Raw genomic sequence first — 17,068 nt, 5'->3', positions numbered from 1 at the left:
TGGATTTCATGGGATTTGTTTGGATAAACTAATTTTATTGGCTTCCTCCTTTAGCCAAAGGTGAATCTGAACTTTCCTTTCTCCTCGGCTCTGTGCTCCTCGCTGAATCTTTTACCATAGAAACAGAGAAAGAGAGGGAGTTCAAGACGGAGAGAGAAAGACAGAATGAGAAACAGAGTGAGAGCGCGACAGAGAGATATAGAGAGATGAGAAAGAGAGGGAAAGAAGGAGGGAAGGAGAGACATCGCTGCCAATTTTTATTTTTTTTTTCTTTCCTCCCCAAAACCAGCAGCTCATTTTAGGCAGTGATTCAGCAAAATTGATTTCAGGAAGAGAGAAAGAGGGAGAGAGAGAAAGAGAGAGAGAGAGAGAGAGAGAGAGAGAGAGAGAGAGAGGGAGGAAACGTGTGGAGACTTTAGAAACTCCAGCCCAAAGTTGTATCAAATGATGTTATGCTGCACTTTGTGAAACTGCTCACATACACAGAGCTGCTCAGCAGGGAAACAGGTCTGCTCCTCTTCCAGACGTTGTCACAGTTTATCAGTTATTTAGGCCGACAGAAACAGGTGTACAGTAAATATTGTAAAGTGTTATGCTGTCTTATGCTTTAATGGGAACATTATGCGCTTGTTTCCAATCGGCTGCTCCTTGTCCCCTTTTTACAATGTCTGGCTGTTATCAGAGTGAAGCCACCACCTTCGCTGGCCATGTAATGATGCGGTTTCGCTGTACTGTGGGTAAAAACTCCCAACCTCTTTCAAGTCAAGCCACGCCGTTTGCATTTAATTACTGGAATCTCGATACAACGCTGATTTATAGCAAAGAGAAGTGGCATATAAAGCCAGAGATTCCCGTGAATCTGTGGCATCTGCAGTGCACATTTCTGATTGGCTCGTGCTTCTTCCCCTCCTAATGTTTCTTTCCTGTTTTTGTGAAACCTGTGACGTAACCGAGATTATTTTGTTGATAGAATGTGTGTGTGAGAGAGAACGCGAGTGAGAAAGCGTCAGGCGCGACAGGCATGCGCAGTCGGCGCATGCACTTCATGATGTATATTTTTCGACGCGTTGATGCACATAAACCTGTTTGGTAAACATGTGCGTCTCCGTGTAGTTGACATATGTTCATGTGTGTGTCATTTCTGTCGACGTAAATATGTTGGAAATTACACACGCTGCTGCGTAAGAATGTTTCTATGGTGACTAGGGTTGAATGTGGGGTCTTTTCGTAGTCCGCCACAGCCTTAGAAAAGTGGTGCATCTGTGCTGTGATACTGTACGCAGCGCTCTGCAATCTGGGGGGATTTGGTATTCTGCTCTTAGCCCAGACTAGCAGGATCCTCCTCTGCACTGTGTGGAAATATTGTTTCACTGGGCTGAGCTAGTGTGGTAGGAATGGAATTAGGAAGTGAATGAATATAAAGAAAAAAAAAATCCGAATGAGTGGGTAAATGAATAAATGAGCGAGTACGGAGGGTGGATTGTCACTAATAGAGCCTAATACAGGAGAAATACTTTTCGTGAAGCTTAAAATCTTTTTCTGTCCTGTTCCTCTCCCTCCTTCCTCCCTCTTTTCTATCTTTCTTCGCTTCTTCAGGGACCGCATGCAGCAGTCAGCCATGTACGACCTGTGCCTGGGCATGAGGCAGGTGAGCCAGGAGTTCCTACGACTGCAGCTCACCTACGACGAGTTCCTCTCCATGAAGGTCCTACTGCTTCTCAGCACAGGTAAGCAGTGAGCGACAGGCCTGCAAGAGCACTGATTTATTCATCATATACCCACCTGCACACACTGCTTTTTTTTTTTTTTTCCTGTAGCATTACATGCACGTTGTCCCAAACTTCGCCTTGAGGGCTGCATAATGAAATGTCATTTGAAAATCATTTATTAAAAAGAAAAAAAACAATTTTGAGCAAGACTTAATTGAAATTTCAGACTATCCATAACTCAAACTGACTAAATCAAAAACAATAACATTAATGCTGTAAATGTAAAAAAAAAAAAAAACGAAATTTCCTGGCTAGATGGAAATAGACTAGACACCGCTAATAGAGGTCACACCACTTTAGACCACCTTTGTGCCCGATAACAGCGGCCACATTTCATGGCAATGATTGAACTGTTGTGTCCCAGTTAAGGCTGACCATGCAGACCTCTGTTTCTTTCCAACGTTGAGAGGCGCATGCTCTTTCCTCCAGATGCAGTCCACTGATAATCTGTGGTTTACTGCAAACAGGAAAGGTGTCTGTGCGTTTGTCTGCTCTTACACCTCGTACAAGCAAAAGGTGCGATGCCTTGTGTGTTCCCAAATTAGCACTTGTTCCTCACAATTGTATTGTGTTATCTGTCATACTGTGAAGTGTTATGGCTAAAGCCACCCAACATCTCCCACATTCCAAAAAAAAAACAAACTGCCTTTCACACAGGAAATGTATTGATAAAGTGTCTTGTGTTCTGTTAAATCCACCACACACCTTTGAGACAGTGTTGGCAGTGCTCGTACCTGCTTTTCTGGCACCCACGATCATGCCTTTTTAAGGCTGTTAGATTATCATTCTTGGTAATCCGTTAATAAGCATAACGAGCGTGGAAATAGGCTTGATGTTGCATGCACCTTTTTTTTTTGTAGCAGCATGCAGTATATGCAAATGTGAAGGGGAGCTGTGTCTTCATTTTTTTCCTTTTCTGAGCGCAGGCCACTCTGTTTGATATTCTTTTATTTTTTTTAATTGCCCAAGGACAAACCGAATACGTCTATCACTCACTAAAGAAGGTCTCACCGTGTTGCCACACGCTGCCAAACTGCGCCCACAGGCACTGCAGCCTCGCGGAGAAGATGTGTTGGACCAAGTTGCTCAGTTGGAAACTGAAAGCAGTTTTTCCACCACCTCAATACCCCGTGAGCTGCTGCTGTCAGTTCAATAGTAACAGTTAAAGTTTCCATGATGGCAGCTGTGTCATATTTTCACCGTCCACACCCAACTGGGACACATTAAGACCTTGTGTTCATGCAAACATCCTTGTACAGTAGGTGCCTCATCTGTGCGTGTGTGTTTTCTTTGTAGCAATAGATGTTCGATAGTTGGAGATGGAGTGAGGATTAAGGCGGGTGAGGGAGAGCGGTGGCGAGCTATTTGAGTCTGCATGCTGGCCAAACTTCAGACTCTTTGAACTTCAGCACCAGTGCCAATCAGTGGAAATATTCATTGGCAAAGTATTTATTTTTCAGTTACTGAGGCCTTTGAAAGTGGTGCGTGAATGCTGGACTCAGATGGGCGAAACACAACCTTGGTAAACTTCATCTTAGCATCAGAAATTCTTCCATTTTACAGTTGACATTTTGGCAATTAGCTCACACCGTTATCTAAAATGAGTTATAATGAGCGCAACCATAGAAGAAGCTCATAGTTCTGTTAATTAACATTCGTTACAGTTAAAACTGCTCCATATTTCAGAAGATTTGAACTAATCCTGGACACAATTTTATTCAAATAAATACATTTTTGAGAAAAAACTACAAATTTTGGTTTATCAAATGACCTTCGAACTGGCTTGACGTGGTCTGCTACTCTAGTCCTAATTCTCATCTATTTTTGCTATACAGCTATACAATTTTTTTTAATGCAATCTTGCAGTTTCTGAGCCAAAATATGAAGGTGAAAGCTGCAAAGCTGCAGTCCGACTGAGCTGGAATGCAGCTTCTAAACCAGAACCGCAATTAACAAAAAGATAGTTTTGAACTGAATGATTTTGTGCGTTGCAAAATGTTTTAAAATGTTTGCTCATTGCGCAGTGCTTACTGTACACTAGTACATATCAGAAACACACTTCATAGTACAGTGACATATGGAAGAGGCGGTGCGAACGCATTTCTCTGATATAAACTCAGTGTTGTTGAGTCATCTGGAAGCAGGGGAGCTCTGGCTGGACCTCAGCTATTAGATGTTGGGAGACATAAGCAAGAGAGAGAATACAGAGAGGATGAGAATCCAAGAGGGAAAAGGAAGATTTAAAGAGTGAAATCAGACAAATGTTGACAGTGAGACCTTGTGTTGGTGAGAAAGAGACAGGTGCATAGCTATAGGGAGAAAGAAAGAGAAGACAAAAGGGGGTGGGGGGGGCCTGGCAGAGCTGGTCCTTCTGTTACTGTGGCCTCCCTCTCCTCTTGCTGGTCCTCTGGAGGTTTTCCAGAGAGTCCTGCTGTACTTAATAAAGGCCAGTCAAGCACCAGGCAATGCTCCAAGATCTGCTATTTTTCTTCACTTCCTTCAAACCCGGACTGGAATTTTGAAGGAGAGGGTGCGGGATACAGAATTGAGACAGGGAAGTGAAGGTGCTTCAATCTTCTCCAGTTATTGGATTTAGTCAAAATATATAGTGCTAAAATATGAGGGAAGGGGAAGAAAATAATCATCCAGTGCTTCATTTCCACTGTGTAGCGGGGAAATTCCTGTGCCTGTCGATTCCAAAGTACACACGGTGGAGCAATTGTACTGTATAGACGTTCTGCAAATATTTCAGAAAAAGCACTTGTGAATAATTACAACAAAAAAAACAAAAAGCAGTCCGTCTCTGGATTTCTAAAGGTTCTGTAGGAATCTTCTTAGTTACATTTATTCAGAGGTAATGCTCGGGCCTTGTGGAAGGAGTAGCGGCAGAAATGTTTACAGAGGAGTTGTCAGAACTTGTCAGCCGAGCAAGTACTACAGAGTCACTGAGTGTGTGCGTGTGCCTTTGGGCTGGTTTGAAAAATTGTGTGCGTCTGTCTGTGTATGTGTTACAGAGGAAGAGAGAGGGTGAACGAGAGAAAAGGAGAGAGGGAAGGAGGGATAAAGAGAAAAGAGAGAAGGGCTGTTATTCCTCTCTGACCTTGGCTAAGGTTTCATTGAGCCTGCGGTGTCTCATGACCCTGTTTGGATTTTGCACAGGAGCAACGGCCTGCTCAAACCAGTTACACTCCTCACCCCTACACAGACATAGATAGCATTACTAGATTTATCTTTTTCGTTTGTTCTGTCACCAAACTGTTTTCTTGCTTTTTTTTTTCTTCCTATGAATTGGTTGCTCAGCCACATTCCAGCTGGGGCAGATGGAGGCCGAGGTGATGCGGCGCATTTCCTGTGACACATTTTGCACTTATTTACACATGCGCTACTTAAAACACTGCGACCATTTCCATTCTAACCGATTTTTTTTGTGTTTTTAGGTCATGAATATTTCCTGTTAGACAACACCCTAAAGCGTCACTAAGTTGTAACTGTAGTCATGCTCAGGGCTAGTTGTAGATTTCCCTAATGAATAGTATCGGGTATTAAATCTAAACCGAGAGCCACCCTGTCAGTTAGGTATGTACACGTACGAGCATCCCAGAGCAGGAAGCTGCATGTCCTTGAACAGCCTGCGTGCTAATGGCATCTCCTAGCTGCATGAATTATGTTTCCATCTTCATTATTATTATTTTTTTTTACATGCATTAGGAAAAAAAAGACCTTTCCCAGGCTTTTAGTGCACATAACAATGCAGCTGCACTCCCAATAAGAAATAAAGCCTAGTTGAAAAGGCTCTATACCTGCAGCTAAAAATCAGTTTGACACCAATTACGTTGGTATAAACGCCCTATTTTGGGGCCAGTTGTAGTAACGCCCATAAATGCCAGGTCAGTTTCTAATCAGGGCGTATGTGGGTCAGTGGGAGAAAAACAAATGGTTCAAATGCAGCCGTGGGTTTTAGCACATTCTCATCATGTCAGCCACGAAATAAAGCACAGAAATCACGGCCTGTGTACCGGGGTCCGCTCTGTTTTCTTAACTGTTTTCCTCCAGCCTTATGTATGTGATGCTTGAAGGTGATTGTGCAAGTGAAAGTTACACAGAGAGAGGAGGAGGAGGAGAGAAAGGCAGACAAACACACAGGCACACATTTTTGACCTAGAGTGATCTGTTTTTAAAAGACGCGATCCTAAATGACAAGAAGTAAGCTTTCGCCTGTGGCTATTCATTTAACTGGTACTGTCAGTTGCTGTTTTTTTTTCCTGTGTTGCTACAAGTGGTTCAGGTTTATTCTGGCTACTCTACAGTGCTGAAGAAAGTACATGATTTAATTTTTTTTTAAAGGTCATTTGAACCATTAAGGCTCAAAATTTCACATTCTGCCATGAAAGATATTTTTGCAAGGTTTCAAAAACACTATAAAAATTTACGAGACAATAATACCGTCGTCTCTTTTCGACATGTTTAGTCACGTTGTGAATGCAGAGGAGTCTGGTTAACTGTGCCCATGGGGATGACCATTAGTTCACGTGATTGAGAGTTTCTTTGACTTCACTGAAGAAGCATGAATGACTAACAGCTATTTTTTTTGTAAGAGGTGAACCGTACTGTTGAATGAGATACTGTGCTCATGTAGAGCTCAGGCTTGGATGTTCAACATAGGAGCTGCAACATTTAATCAGTTGTTCTCACAACTTTTGTGTGATTATTTCTTGGTCTCTTTGCTGTTTATTGACATTTTATGGACTAAACAATTAATATAGAAAATAATCAGATCAAACTTTTAGTATTCATTATTCGATTCCTGTCCATTTTTACCTGGATAATCATTAACACTGGAGTAGGAATGGATGATATGGATACAATCCTCCATCACAGTGTATGTAAAGTTATATTATGATATTGTGAATTTTCTGAAACATTCTGGGCAAGTCTGTTTTTGCTTAGCAAATTAAGTACATGACAAATCAAGGTACTTAATCAAGTACTTCATCATCCCATTGCCATAAAGCAGTCCTGCTTATTGGCTTGGTCTTGGCTGAAGGACAACTGAAGGCGTTCCCTTAGACTGATTTGAGGTGCGCTCTCTGAGAGGCGAGGTGTTTCTTAATCTGGTAGCCAGCAGCTGAATGTCATTGTAGAGCTTTGGCAGACTTCCATATCTGTGACTTTGTTCCTCCCGCTCAGGGAGGAAGAGAAAGAGTGAGAGAAAAAGATATTGTAGACATTTTGATGCATCCTCGTGGTGCAGTTACTGTATCTCATTCCTCACATCTGAATCTCTCCCATTACACTTCCTTTTTTAATTTTTATTTTATTTTAAGTGCATTGATGCTACCATCCAAGTTATTATAATGTGAATGCGCGTCGCAGTCATTTAACAGCTCTGGTCATTGAGCAAACTGTTTGATAAATGGGGTTTGGTTGACACAATAATTAAGCTATTTAATACACATAAGGACTGTTGTTCCCTTTTTTTGTCGTCACTGTTGTCGAGATAACTTTTAATCAATGCCTTCCAGTGTATCAGTCGTCTTTCATGAATCACTGGCTACACATGAAAACTAATTACCTCTTGAAATGGTGAAAGTGCTTGTAATGAGTTGCTAAATAGGCTTAGGTCGTCAACATGGGAAAAATGTCCAAAAAAAAAAAGGGTACTGTGTGTGGGAGTCTGAGCGTAATTCACTGAGCACCTCTAATTACCCTCTACACAGTTACACATTTCTACATTAAAGAAACATACCGGTGGTTGTGCATGGCTTAGCCCATTAACTGCAAATGGTGTTTAATGTGCATTTGACAGCCATTTTCTGAGGTGTACTATAAATATATAAGTGCATTCCAGGTGGCTGTTAGTTTTCACCCATTTGAGTAGGAAAATTCACACAGAGACAGATAAACCATCACAGTGAGCATTCAGTAACTCTGAATTTTCGACATTTAAATGTATTTTTAAACAATTCATTACTTATTTTCCTTTTTTCCTTCCTTCTATTTTTCACATTCAAAGAAACTGACAGCTGAGAATGACAACTTGGATGCAGAACAGTAACTCTTTTATCAGATATATTCTAAATCAGGAGGTTTAATTAAAATCATGATCTCTTTTTTTCAAAAACCTGACACCAAAGAAAAATATTAATAAAAAAATACTGAAGTAAAATGATTGCTCTTTTTAGTACATCTGCAGCGTGTTTGCTTATTATTTGTCTGACAACAAAGCTAACGAATTAAATTCTTTTCGGATCCAATGAATTAATTTGAACTCGATACCAAGTCAAAGATTTCAAAATATTCAGTGAAATCCTGCTTTGACCTGCATTAATACACAACAATATTCAGATTTCTAAAAACAACTGCTTACATAAATTGTAATAAAGATGCACATTAGGATATACAATTGAAAGGAGTTTATGGATCCTGTATCTACAGTGAAATGTGTTATAGTGACATACATGCCTGACAGATTATATATATGTATATATAAAATAAATAAATCAGTATTATTAAAAATAGTCCTGCTCATTTATTTACATTTCCCATGATGGCCTACTACAACTAAAGGCTATTGTTTTAAACAGTAAAATCTCTGATGGTTGACAAATTGATATCATGTTACAGTGTACATGGTCATACCATCCATCTCTACAGACACCTTGATGTTCATTGTGATGGATTACAGTCTTCCAATGGATTGGAAAATGTTATAGCAATTACATGAGGTATGCAAAACATGCAAAGCTACTGGTATAGTCTTTTACTATAGCACATACAGACAAGATCCGTTGCTTATAATTGACAGTAGTGCTGACTTTGTGATGGAAGACACATTCCTACCAATCATTTCTAACAAATCTGCCCAGCAACCACACCAGGTTTCATATTAGTTGAACATTTTGGTGGATCATTTTCCGTTATTGTTGTCCACTCATTAAATCCACTTGATAACAGAAGGATGTGTCTGTTTCCCAGTTCCCAAAGAGGGTCTGAAGAACCAGGCAGCATTCGAGGAGATGAGGGTTAATTACATTAAGGAGCTCCGGCGTTCAGTGGGGAAAGCAACCAACAACTCTGGCCAAACCTGGCAGCGCTTCTTCCAGCTCACCAAGCTACTGGATGCCATGCATGATGTAAGTACGCTTATACGCTCACTGTCTGCTATGCCAGTCGCCTACAGTACAGCACAGACTTCCCTTGGCAGCCTCTCGTTTTGCCGTGCCTTCACACACGGAGAGTGAGGTGTCCGGTGGCAGTTTGTGCCTCTAATATCACTGGACATGTTTTGAGTAAAATGGCAGCATAGTGAATTTGGATAATGCATTTACTTAGCGGTTCAATGGTGCTGTGGCTTGGAATAAGGATTATTGCATCCCAATCTCTCCCTGAGGGGGAGGTTATTTTGGAAGAGGCATTGACCAGCCTGTATTGGTGAATGGAACAGAAGGGGATCAATGCCAGCTCGCAGTTTACTGGATCAGAGTACACAGTGGTCACTGTAGCAAATGTGCTAAATCACTCTTTTTTTTTTTTTTTTTGCATGGGTCAACCGGTATGTGGCATAATAACAGTGTAGGCAAAGACCCAAGAAGTGAGAGTCAGCAAGTGAGCGGTCACAGAGATAAATGGCCAGGATTCAACGACCCTAATGACTGAGCGAATGGGGTCAATGCTGAACGGATGACCCTTCTTTAAAGGAGGGTTGTGCAGAAAAAAATCAGTGGTGCCACCAAGTGGTGAGCTGGAAAGAACTGAAAAGGGGTCAGCTCCCTAACAGAATGTAAACACACTCTGAATACACAGCGGCGTACTTAAATCCTCACATTCTTTTAAACAAGTGTACATATGAATATTTTCATATCTAAATAAGAAACTACAATATGTTTCTCATTAAATTGTGTGTCTGTGTTGTCCAGCTGGTGGGGAACCTGTTGGACTTCTGCTTCTACACCTTTCGTGAGTCCCAGGCCCTGAAGGTGGAGTTCCCCGAAATGTTGGTGGAGATCATCAGTGACCAGATACCAAAGGTGGAGTCAGGCCTCACTCACACAATCTACTTCCACAAGAAGTGACTCACTTAACAGTTGGGACAGAAGCAGCATTAAGAACTGGAAGAGAGGAGAAAGAAGTTCAAGAACAGAAGAGTAAATGTGCGAGGAAGGCCTGATACAGTTTGGCCTGCACCCTGTCGCCCAGTATGCCAGCGTCCTCCTCTTGGATGGGAAACTTAAGTGGCGTGATGACAGAGGTAAAAAGGGTAGAATGATTTGACCCTGCAGTCACCAGAAGCGGGTCAGAGCTGTGAATAGTTCGTCGAGCCGAGCACGACACGCCGAGAAGGACTTGACAAATGTGACAAAGCATCCCGAAGTTTCCCGCCCCCTCCCCCCCCTGCCCCAAAGACGATAACAGTATTTTCTATGGAGATAAAGCCATACATTTCTTAGGATGCGCTAGATACATTCACTGCACACACACACACACACACATACACGTAGAGGAAAATTGATACACATGCTGTCCACATGCCTTCACATAAATGCACAGATGCACTCCACATGCACTAAAATCAGATAACAAATCTAGAGGAAAAAAAAAAAAAGGTTTTGCAAATATTAACTGTGGCTTATGCAGTCTTTCAAAATAATAGCACTACGAAAAAAAGAAAAGAATATGCCAATATTTAGATTTTGCTTTGCAGTGTAGCGACATACTGCAAGACTACAGGGCAAAGGACATTAAGAGGAGGCACAGAAATTCTAGACTGTAATGCGAAAGGTCTATTTGAATATATTCCAAGGGCTATACAAGCATCATCATAAGCTGGATAATTACATTAAATCTAACAAGTCCAAGTTCGAATCTCAATCGGTGTCATAACAGCCATCATTAACATTCACATACTGAGTTTTTTAATTAAAATATGTAGTAAAACAATCAAAACTAATATGCAAAAGTCCAAAGCTAAAGCCGTTTTGAAATAAAAATGTCTCTCTTGTGTAAAGAAAGCTTGCACGTGAAGCTCCCATGTCATACAGTCACTATTTTAGGCATTTGTGGTGTAGAATTAAGACAATATTGATGAGCGATTTTACCTTTGTGCAGAAGTGGTCAGGAGTGCTGCAGGATGGAAAACATGCATTTACGGAAACAATTTCAGTAGAGTCCGCTGGTAATGGATTTGACTGAGGTGCATCCATAGTAATTGTGTTTTGTGTTATCTCCAGAGCAGCTGTCCAAATGTCTGTTTTTACTCACAATGAAGCAAAACCAGCCCTTTGTGAACCAACACTTATCTACTCTTCCCAGAAATAATAAAAACCATTTTATAAAAGTGTGTTGCAAAGGTTTAGTTTTTGACAAGCCAGTCATTTTACATTAAGGTGCTTCATTTCTACAAAGCCAGGCAAGACATAACATGTACAGTAACTCGTAGGCAGTCCATATACAATACACTATATGGACACAGCATAAACACACATACTCTGTAAAGTTGATATAATCCAAAATGGAGCATTACTCTGCAGTGCTTACAGCAAACGGCTAATGTATCAAAAACCAGGCAAATGTGTACAGATATTAACAACTTCTTAAACACATTCTATTCAGCTGTTGTACAGATGTTTTGAGGTACATGTTGATGAATGCTTGATAAAGAACTGTTGGTATGATCACCTTTCCTAATTTAGTTTATTTCATTTCTCTTATATTTGGGCCAAGTACTACTATTTTAGGTATGGCAGGCCCAGTCATCTGGACCATTAACTTGTCTCACACCCCACTGGTTTCTGGGTGGTTGTGGAACACTACTATGATGCTACTGAAAAGCGATAGAGCCGCTGGGGAAGAAAAACAGTGGGGGCGTGTGATTATTATTATTTTTTTTGTGCCCTGTGAGTGTGTATTTACATGTATGAATGGAGCGAGTGTGGCTTAAGTTTGTGTGTGCGTGTGTTTGTGTTTTTTTTCATTTTTTTTCTGGCAAGCATGTGCATAGTTGATATGGTCTTTCAGTGTGGGTATTATGCATTTATGTTATAGGATTAGCCGTATCCTATTTCCACATTTAGATTTGCACAGAGGAGATACAATGTGAAATGAGGCATTAGTGCAGCTAGCAGGAGTTGTCTGTTTTGATAAGCAACTGTGATGATGCAGGAAAAAAAAAAAGACTTTCTGCATGGTCACCCAGCCTAAAGTTAGACAACATGACATCACGGGCACAGCAGGAGTGGTGGTGTGCTACATTATGAGGTCTCTTCTGTGGTGGTAATCGTGTAAAAAAATTGGTGTACAAAGAAATGGAGGTGGCATGATCGCAACTGTTATTAGGGACTGTATGAATATTATTTAAGGGGTTCAGAAAAAGGGGGTTAAGTATTTTAAATGTTTGCTAAAAGGGAGTCTGAATTTGTTGGGAGACCATTAGAGGGTGTTTTTGTTCATCCTGGAATGAAAATATTGTGCCGTTCAAATCTATCAGCACTAACAGACATGGTGCTTGGGACCCTCCGTCCACTCATTCAGTGGCTTTTATAGACCTAAACATTTAGCAGCGCTTTATTCAAAAAGAGTCGGGCTGCATTTTCAATATTTTGGGGAAAAGAAAATATGAATAATGCTGTGTAGGATATTGCACTTTTATATATATATATATATAAAAAAAAGAAATAAATTTGGTACCCCTCCCCTGCCCACTAATTTTCATACAGTCCCTTGTCAGAAAGGCCTCATTTTACAATCCGTCTTTCTTGCGCATTATTGTGTTCAAGTTGTGAAGGACCCTTAAGCTAATCTCTCACTGTTTCTTTATTTTGCCCCTTTTTTTGTCCTTTTTAAGGAATAAAAAAAACTGTCTAAAGGTTCATAGGATGAATGGGAAAGTATTTTTGAGAGAATTATATTTTGCTGGAAAACAATATTTAAGTACTTTGTCTAAAAATGATATCCTTTTTGTAAAATGAAATGTTAATGCATGCTTTTTGATGAGATGTTTACATTGTATTTAAAAAAGGGAAACTTGTGCCTTTTTATCTCACCTGATTTACAATTTTACAGTATATATTGTAAATAATACAGCAAGTCCTTATGTTGAGTATAGTATAAAACATTTCTACTTTAACCATCTTGTTGAAATATTGGAAAAATGTGTGTTTCCCACTCGCCATGTTCTGTGTGTTGGATCACAGAGAAGAATTTACAGTAAAGGTTGGCGCCAGAAAGGGCCAAATAGAGAAATGAATGTATCATACATTGTGAGAGACTTATGGAACTTACTACCTGAATGTTAGAGAGAGTACATTTATTATCTTCTTATTAAGTAAAGTTATTTGATTTTGCATCTTTGCATCTTTTTTTTTTACTTTTTTCTTTTTTTTTCTTTTTTTTACTTTTTGCATCATTGTTCAAGTGGCTCAAACAAAAAAATAATAATAATCGAAAAGTATTTCTTATTTTGTAACAAGATGTATCAAGTGATGGATCCTTGAGTTGTTGCTGTTGAAATGATTTCCTAACCCATGGCGGTATTGTTGATGAGCACCACAATAAAATCAAGAAATCACAAACTATTGAAACTGGGATACGTGAAAGAAAGTTCTTGACTTTCAAATCGAAACTTTGTGCACACACAACATTAAATGAAATGATGGACGTAGAGACTGAAGTTTGGCCAAATTTGACCAGTTATTAACTGGACTTATTGCACTAACTGACAAAGTTTTAATCATAAAAGAAACAAATCTATCCCTAGGAATAATCTACACAGTCGATTCCTGATAATGACTGCAATGTTATCGATGATGCTATCAAGCCCCTGTACCCAAGACCCTCCTGCACTCCAGAAATATCGGCTTTGACTGTTGGCTTTATTGGATTTAACTTATAAATTATTATTGTTTTTTTATTTTTTTAAGGAATTTTTCTTTACATTTTGGGAAATACACTTCTTCACTTTCTTGTCTCGTGTACGTACGTACGGTAAAAAAACAAAGCTGCAGCCAGGAGGCTGTTAGCTTAGCTTGGCATAAAGACTGAAAGCAGCAAGCAGTCTTGTTTGTTTTATCCGTGTGAAAACTTAAGAAAAAAAAACTTACTTCTGTTTTTGTACACATTAAACAAGATGAAACATTTTAATAAAAGAGTTGCTGCTAAGTGGATTTCGTTATCTTTGCACAGAGCGCAAGATATCTGTTCCCCCTTTATGCTAAGCTAAGCGACCCGGCTGTAGCTTCGTAATCCCTTATCTAACTCTCGTCAAGAAAACGTTTCCCAAAAAGGTCTAAACTATTCCTTTTAACGGAACAAAATAAAGTATTTATTGGTCATCAATCACCACTTACTGCAAATGAGGACGAAAAAAAAACCTTCACTCTTCTGGAGGGAGAAACGTTAAAAGCTGTCACCTTCTAAACGAACTCCTTTTAGGCATGAATGACTCAGAATGTGTTGAACTGCTGTTTCACAGTACACTATTGCGTCACTGTATGTGGAGTCACGTCGTTGCCATTTTCTGTTCACAGTGATGAATCGGGTGTAGAGAGACTAAGCCATATCTCCACAGCCATGGCAGTGCATTTCTTATTAATATATAAATATATACAAATGTTTTTTTTTTTTTTTTTCCAATTCCAAAAATGACTTTTTACTCAAGATGCTTTGTACAATATTTCTCAGCAAACATACAGTAGACACCCTACAACATAAAACAATAAAACATCTTTGAAACCAGTTACTACTGTATATCTTGATGCAGATATTGCCATACTTGTGTTTGCAAACTATTGCAAGATTCTAATAAAACTGTTAAACTGATAATCCGATGTGACTTATCTGTTTGTGTATGGATGTATGGATGTACGGTCTGTACGTGAGTGTGATTAAAATTATACCATGAGACAGAAGCTAGGAAACGTGCCCTAAAAAAAAAAAAAAAAAAAAAATGTGCTGTTTGATCTGGATGAATTCGAAACAGCTGCATTTGGTGGCTGGGGAGGATAATGAGCCAAAAAACACAGCGTTAGCATAGAAAAACAGAAATGATGTGGAGCAGCAGCAGGTACGGCAGTCACAGGGAGAGCAGATGAAGAGAACAAAGACAAACGGGAAAGAGAAGAGAGTAAAAATGACAGAGATAAAGCATGCAAGGATGAGACTTTTACAGTAAAACGGCGCCTGTGGAGAAAAATCACCATTAACCTTGTTAAAAGCTGATCTGAAAACACGCCTGCTTTGCCAGACTGTAGAGCAGACAGTATTACTTTTTTGCTCATTTTTTTTTCTCTCTCTCCAAATCCACAGCCCTCTCCAAATCTCCCCCAGATTTCCAATTGCTTTCACTTGTAGTCGTGCCAGATAAACAGAATCTATTGGATCAGGCTGATTTCACGGCTGCGCCCGCGCACATGGCGGCTTCTGTGGCCCACTCTCTGAGCTGAGGGGTTTTTTTCTTTTTTCCCCCCCTCCACACTTTCTCCTTTATGTTTGAAATTCACTTTTCTCCAAATTCCCACTCAGTTCCCCAGTAATACATCAAATCTTATTACGATTATATTTCAGGAGCTTTGAACTCAGAAGGAACTAGAGGAAGACACAGGAATGTATTAAGTTAGTGCGACTTCCTGACATGCACGTTTTGGGAAATTCAGACACATTTGTGGCACTTAGTTGTGTCATTCCCTCATAGGAAGAGGTAAACTGCTGTAGAGTTTGATCTGAGCTGAGTCACGATGTGAGACTATGTTATAGGGCTGAAGGACACTGCGTCATGGGAGGTAGAGGACAGCTGGCACGTGGCCAGGACTCTGTGAAATGAGAAATGAAAACGTCCATCTGGATTTTTTACTCAAACACACCTACATCGAGTCCAAATGGACACGGTCACACTGATGCGTGACATCCCAGACCGATAGAAGGTGATGCATAATGCATGCAGAGACACAGAAATCACCACAGGTAACACCACCTCAATCTCAAGTGATACTAATGCAGCGTAAAGGTCTCAAATATGTGTCCCACCCACCCAGATATTACCAGTCATTCACTGCGTCACTTTAGGAGAAAAGATGAACCGATTTCATTAAAAAAATGACTATTGAAGGACCGGAAAAGATATATAGGGAGCGCTGACTGAAGAGTAGAAGAGGAAAAAGGAGGAAGGCAATGAGGAGATAGCGAGAGGAGTTTTAAATGCTCCTGAGACACAGACAGGTAGGCAGAAGAAAAAAGGGAAACGGGAAGGCAGATAGAGCAACATGGCACGCTTTCTGACAGACAGTCCAAAGCAGAGTGAGAGGCAGGCAGGGTGGATGTCTCTATGATTCAGCAGTATTCTGGCAGAGGGGAAGATGATGATGAAGGGCCCCGGGGGTGGGTGGGTGGCGGTGGTGACGGTGGGGGTGATAGTGGGGGAATATTTTGCCCATCTCATTAGCTCTGCCTCATTTCATTATGTAATCATCGCGTCTGCGTTTGCTTCGGGTGAACTGGTGGACATATGTGTCACACTGAAACCACAGCCCCGACCTCTGGTCTTTTCAAAGTGGACCAAGTGTGTGTGTGCGTGTGTGTGTTTATACTTCTAAATAGTGCAGCAGCCCTTTTACTGGAGGTCTAAGTGTGGTGGTGGACTGATGGTAATTATGTAACTGATGCCAAAGCACCAGGTCTGGAGGCCATTTGGTGTGTTAATTACACAGATGTAGTCTAAGAATTAACATGCGTGAGGCTCTGATGTTAATGGATGAGGGGGGGGTGGAGGTGGATTAGTGTGTGTTTCCCTCTGTGAAAGATTACCATCTATTTTTAATCCCCTTTTGGAAAGTTATTTCGGATGTAGCTTTTAGTCAGATGGAGCGGTGCAGGTCAATATAAAGAGGAAGGGTTACATTACACTACATGGACTCACTGTAACAGTACTGGCTGCAGAATGAATTCTCATTTCACCAGTCACTTTATTATTAGACTCTGTGGGAAACTGCAGGCCGTCTCAGTGACACAATAGATGAGTCATGAAAAAATTACACATAGCGCTAGATTTCACATTGGTAAAACTAGACACATTTTTTCCCCAAATGTAAATTTAACTACAGACACTTATTATAACCCTGAGTCAACAAAATGTGGCCATAAAAGTGGCTACTTTAATTTTTCTTTGGTGCACAGTTTCTCGTTTTGGAAAACAAACATCGTACTGTACTGTATAATAAGTTTGATGAAACTTTATGAAATCAGTGCCTGAGATAATGTTTTGAGATTTAGGATTATTAAAAAAAAGCAAACTCTGATAAGACTTCCATCTG

General features: G+C 40.2%; 1 protein-coding gene across 1 annotated transcript in view; it reads left to right on the top strand.

Moving 5' to 3' along the window:
* The window catches only part of nr3c2 (nuclear receptor subfamily 3, group C, member 2), a 72,421-nt gene extending 57,711 nt beyond the window's left edge, over positions 1-14,710 (top strand). Inside the window, exons 7-9 of the mRNA XM_027283010.1 lie at positions 1,597-1,727; positions 8,745-8,902; positions 9,686-14,710. Of these exons, the coding sequence (XP_027138811.1) occupies positions 1,597-1,727; positions 8,745-8,902; positions 9,686-9,841 (445 nt within the window). The 3' untranslated portion in view covers positions 9,842-14,710. The remainder of the gene's footprint in view (positions 1-1,596; positions 1,728-8,744; positions 8,903-9,685) is intronic.
* The last annotated feature ends 2,358 nt before the right edge of the window (positions 14,711-17,068 follow it).

Source organism: Larimichthys crocea, chromosome X, assembly GCF_000972845.2.
Source record: "Larimichthys crocea isolate SSNF chromosome X, L_crocea_2.0, whole genome shotgun sequence".
Classification (NCBI taxonomy): Eukaryota; Metazoa; Chordata; class Actinopteri; family Sciaenidae; genus Larimichthys; species Larimichthys crocea.
This window is presented reverse-complemented; position numbering and strand designations above follow the sequence as displayed.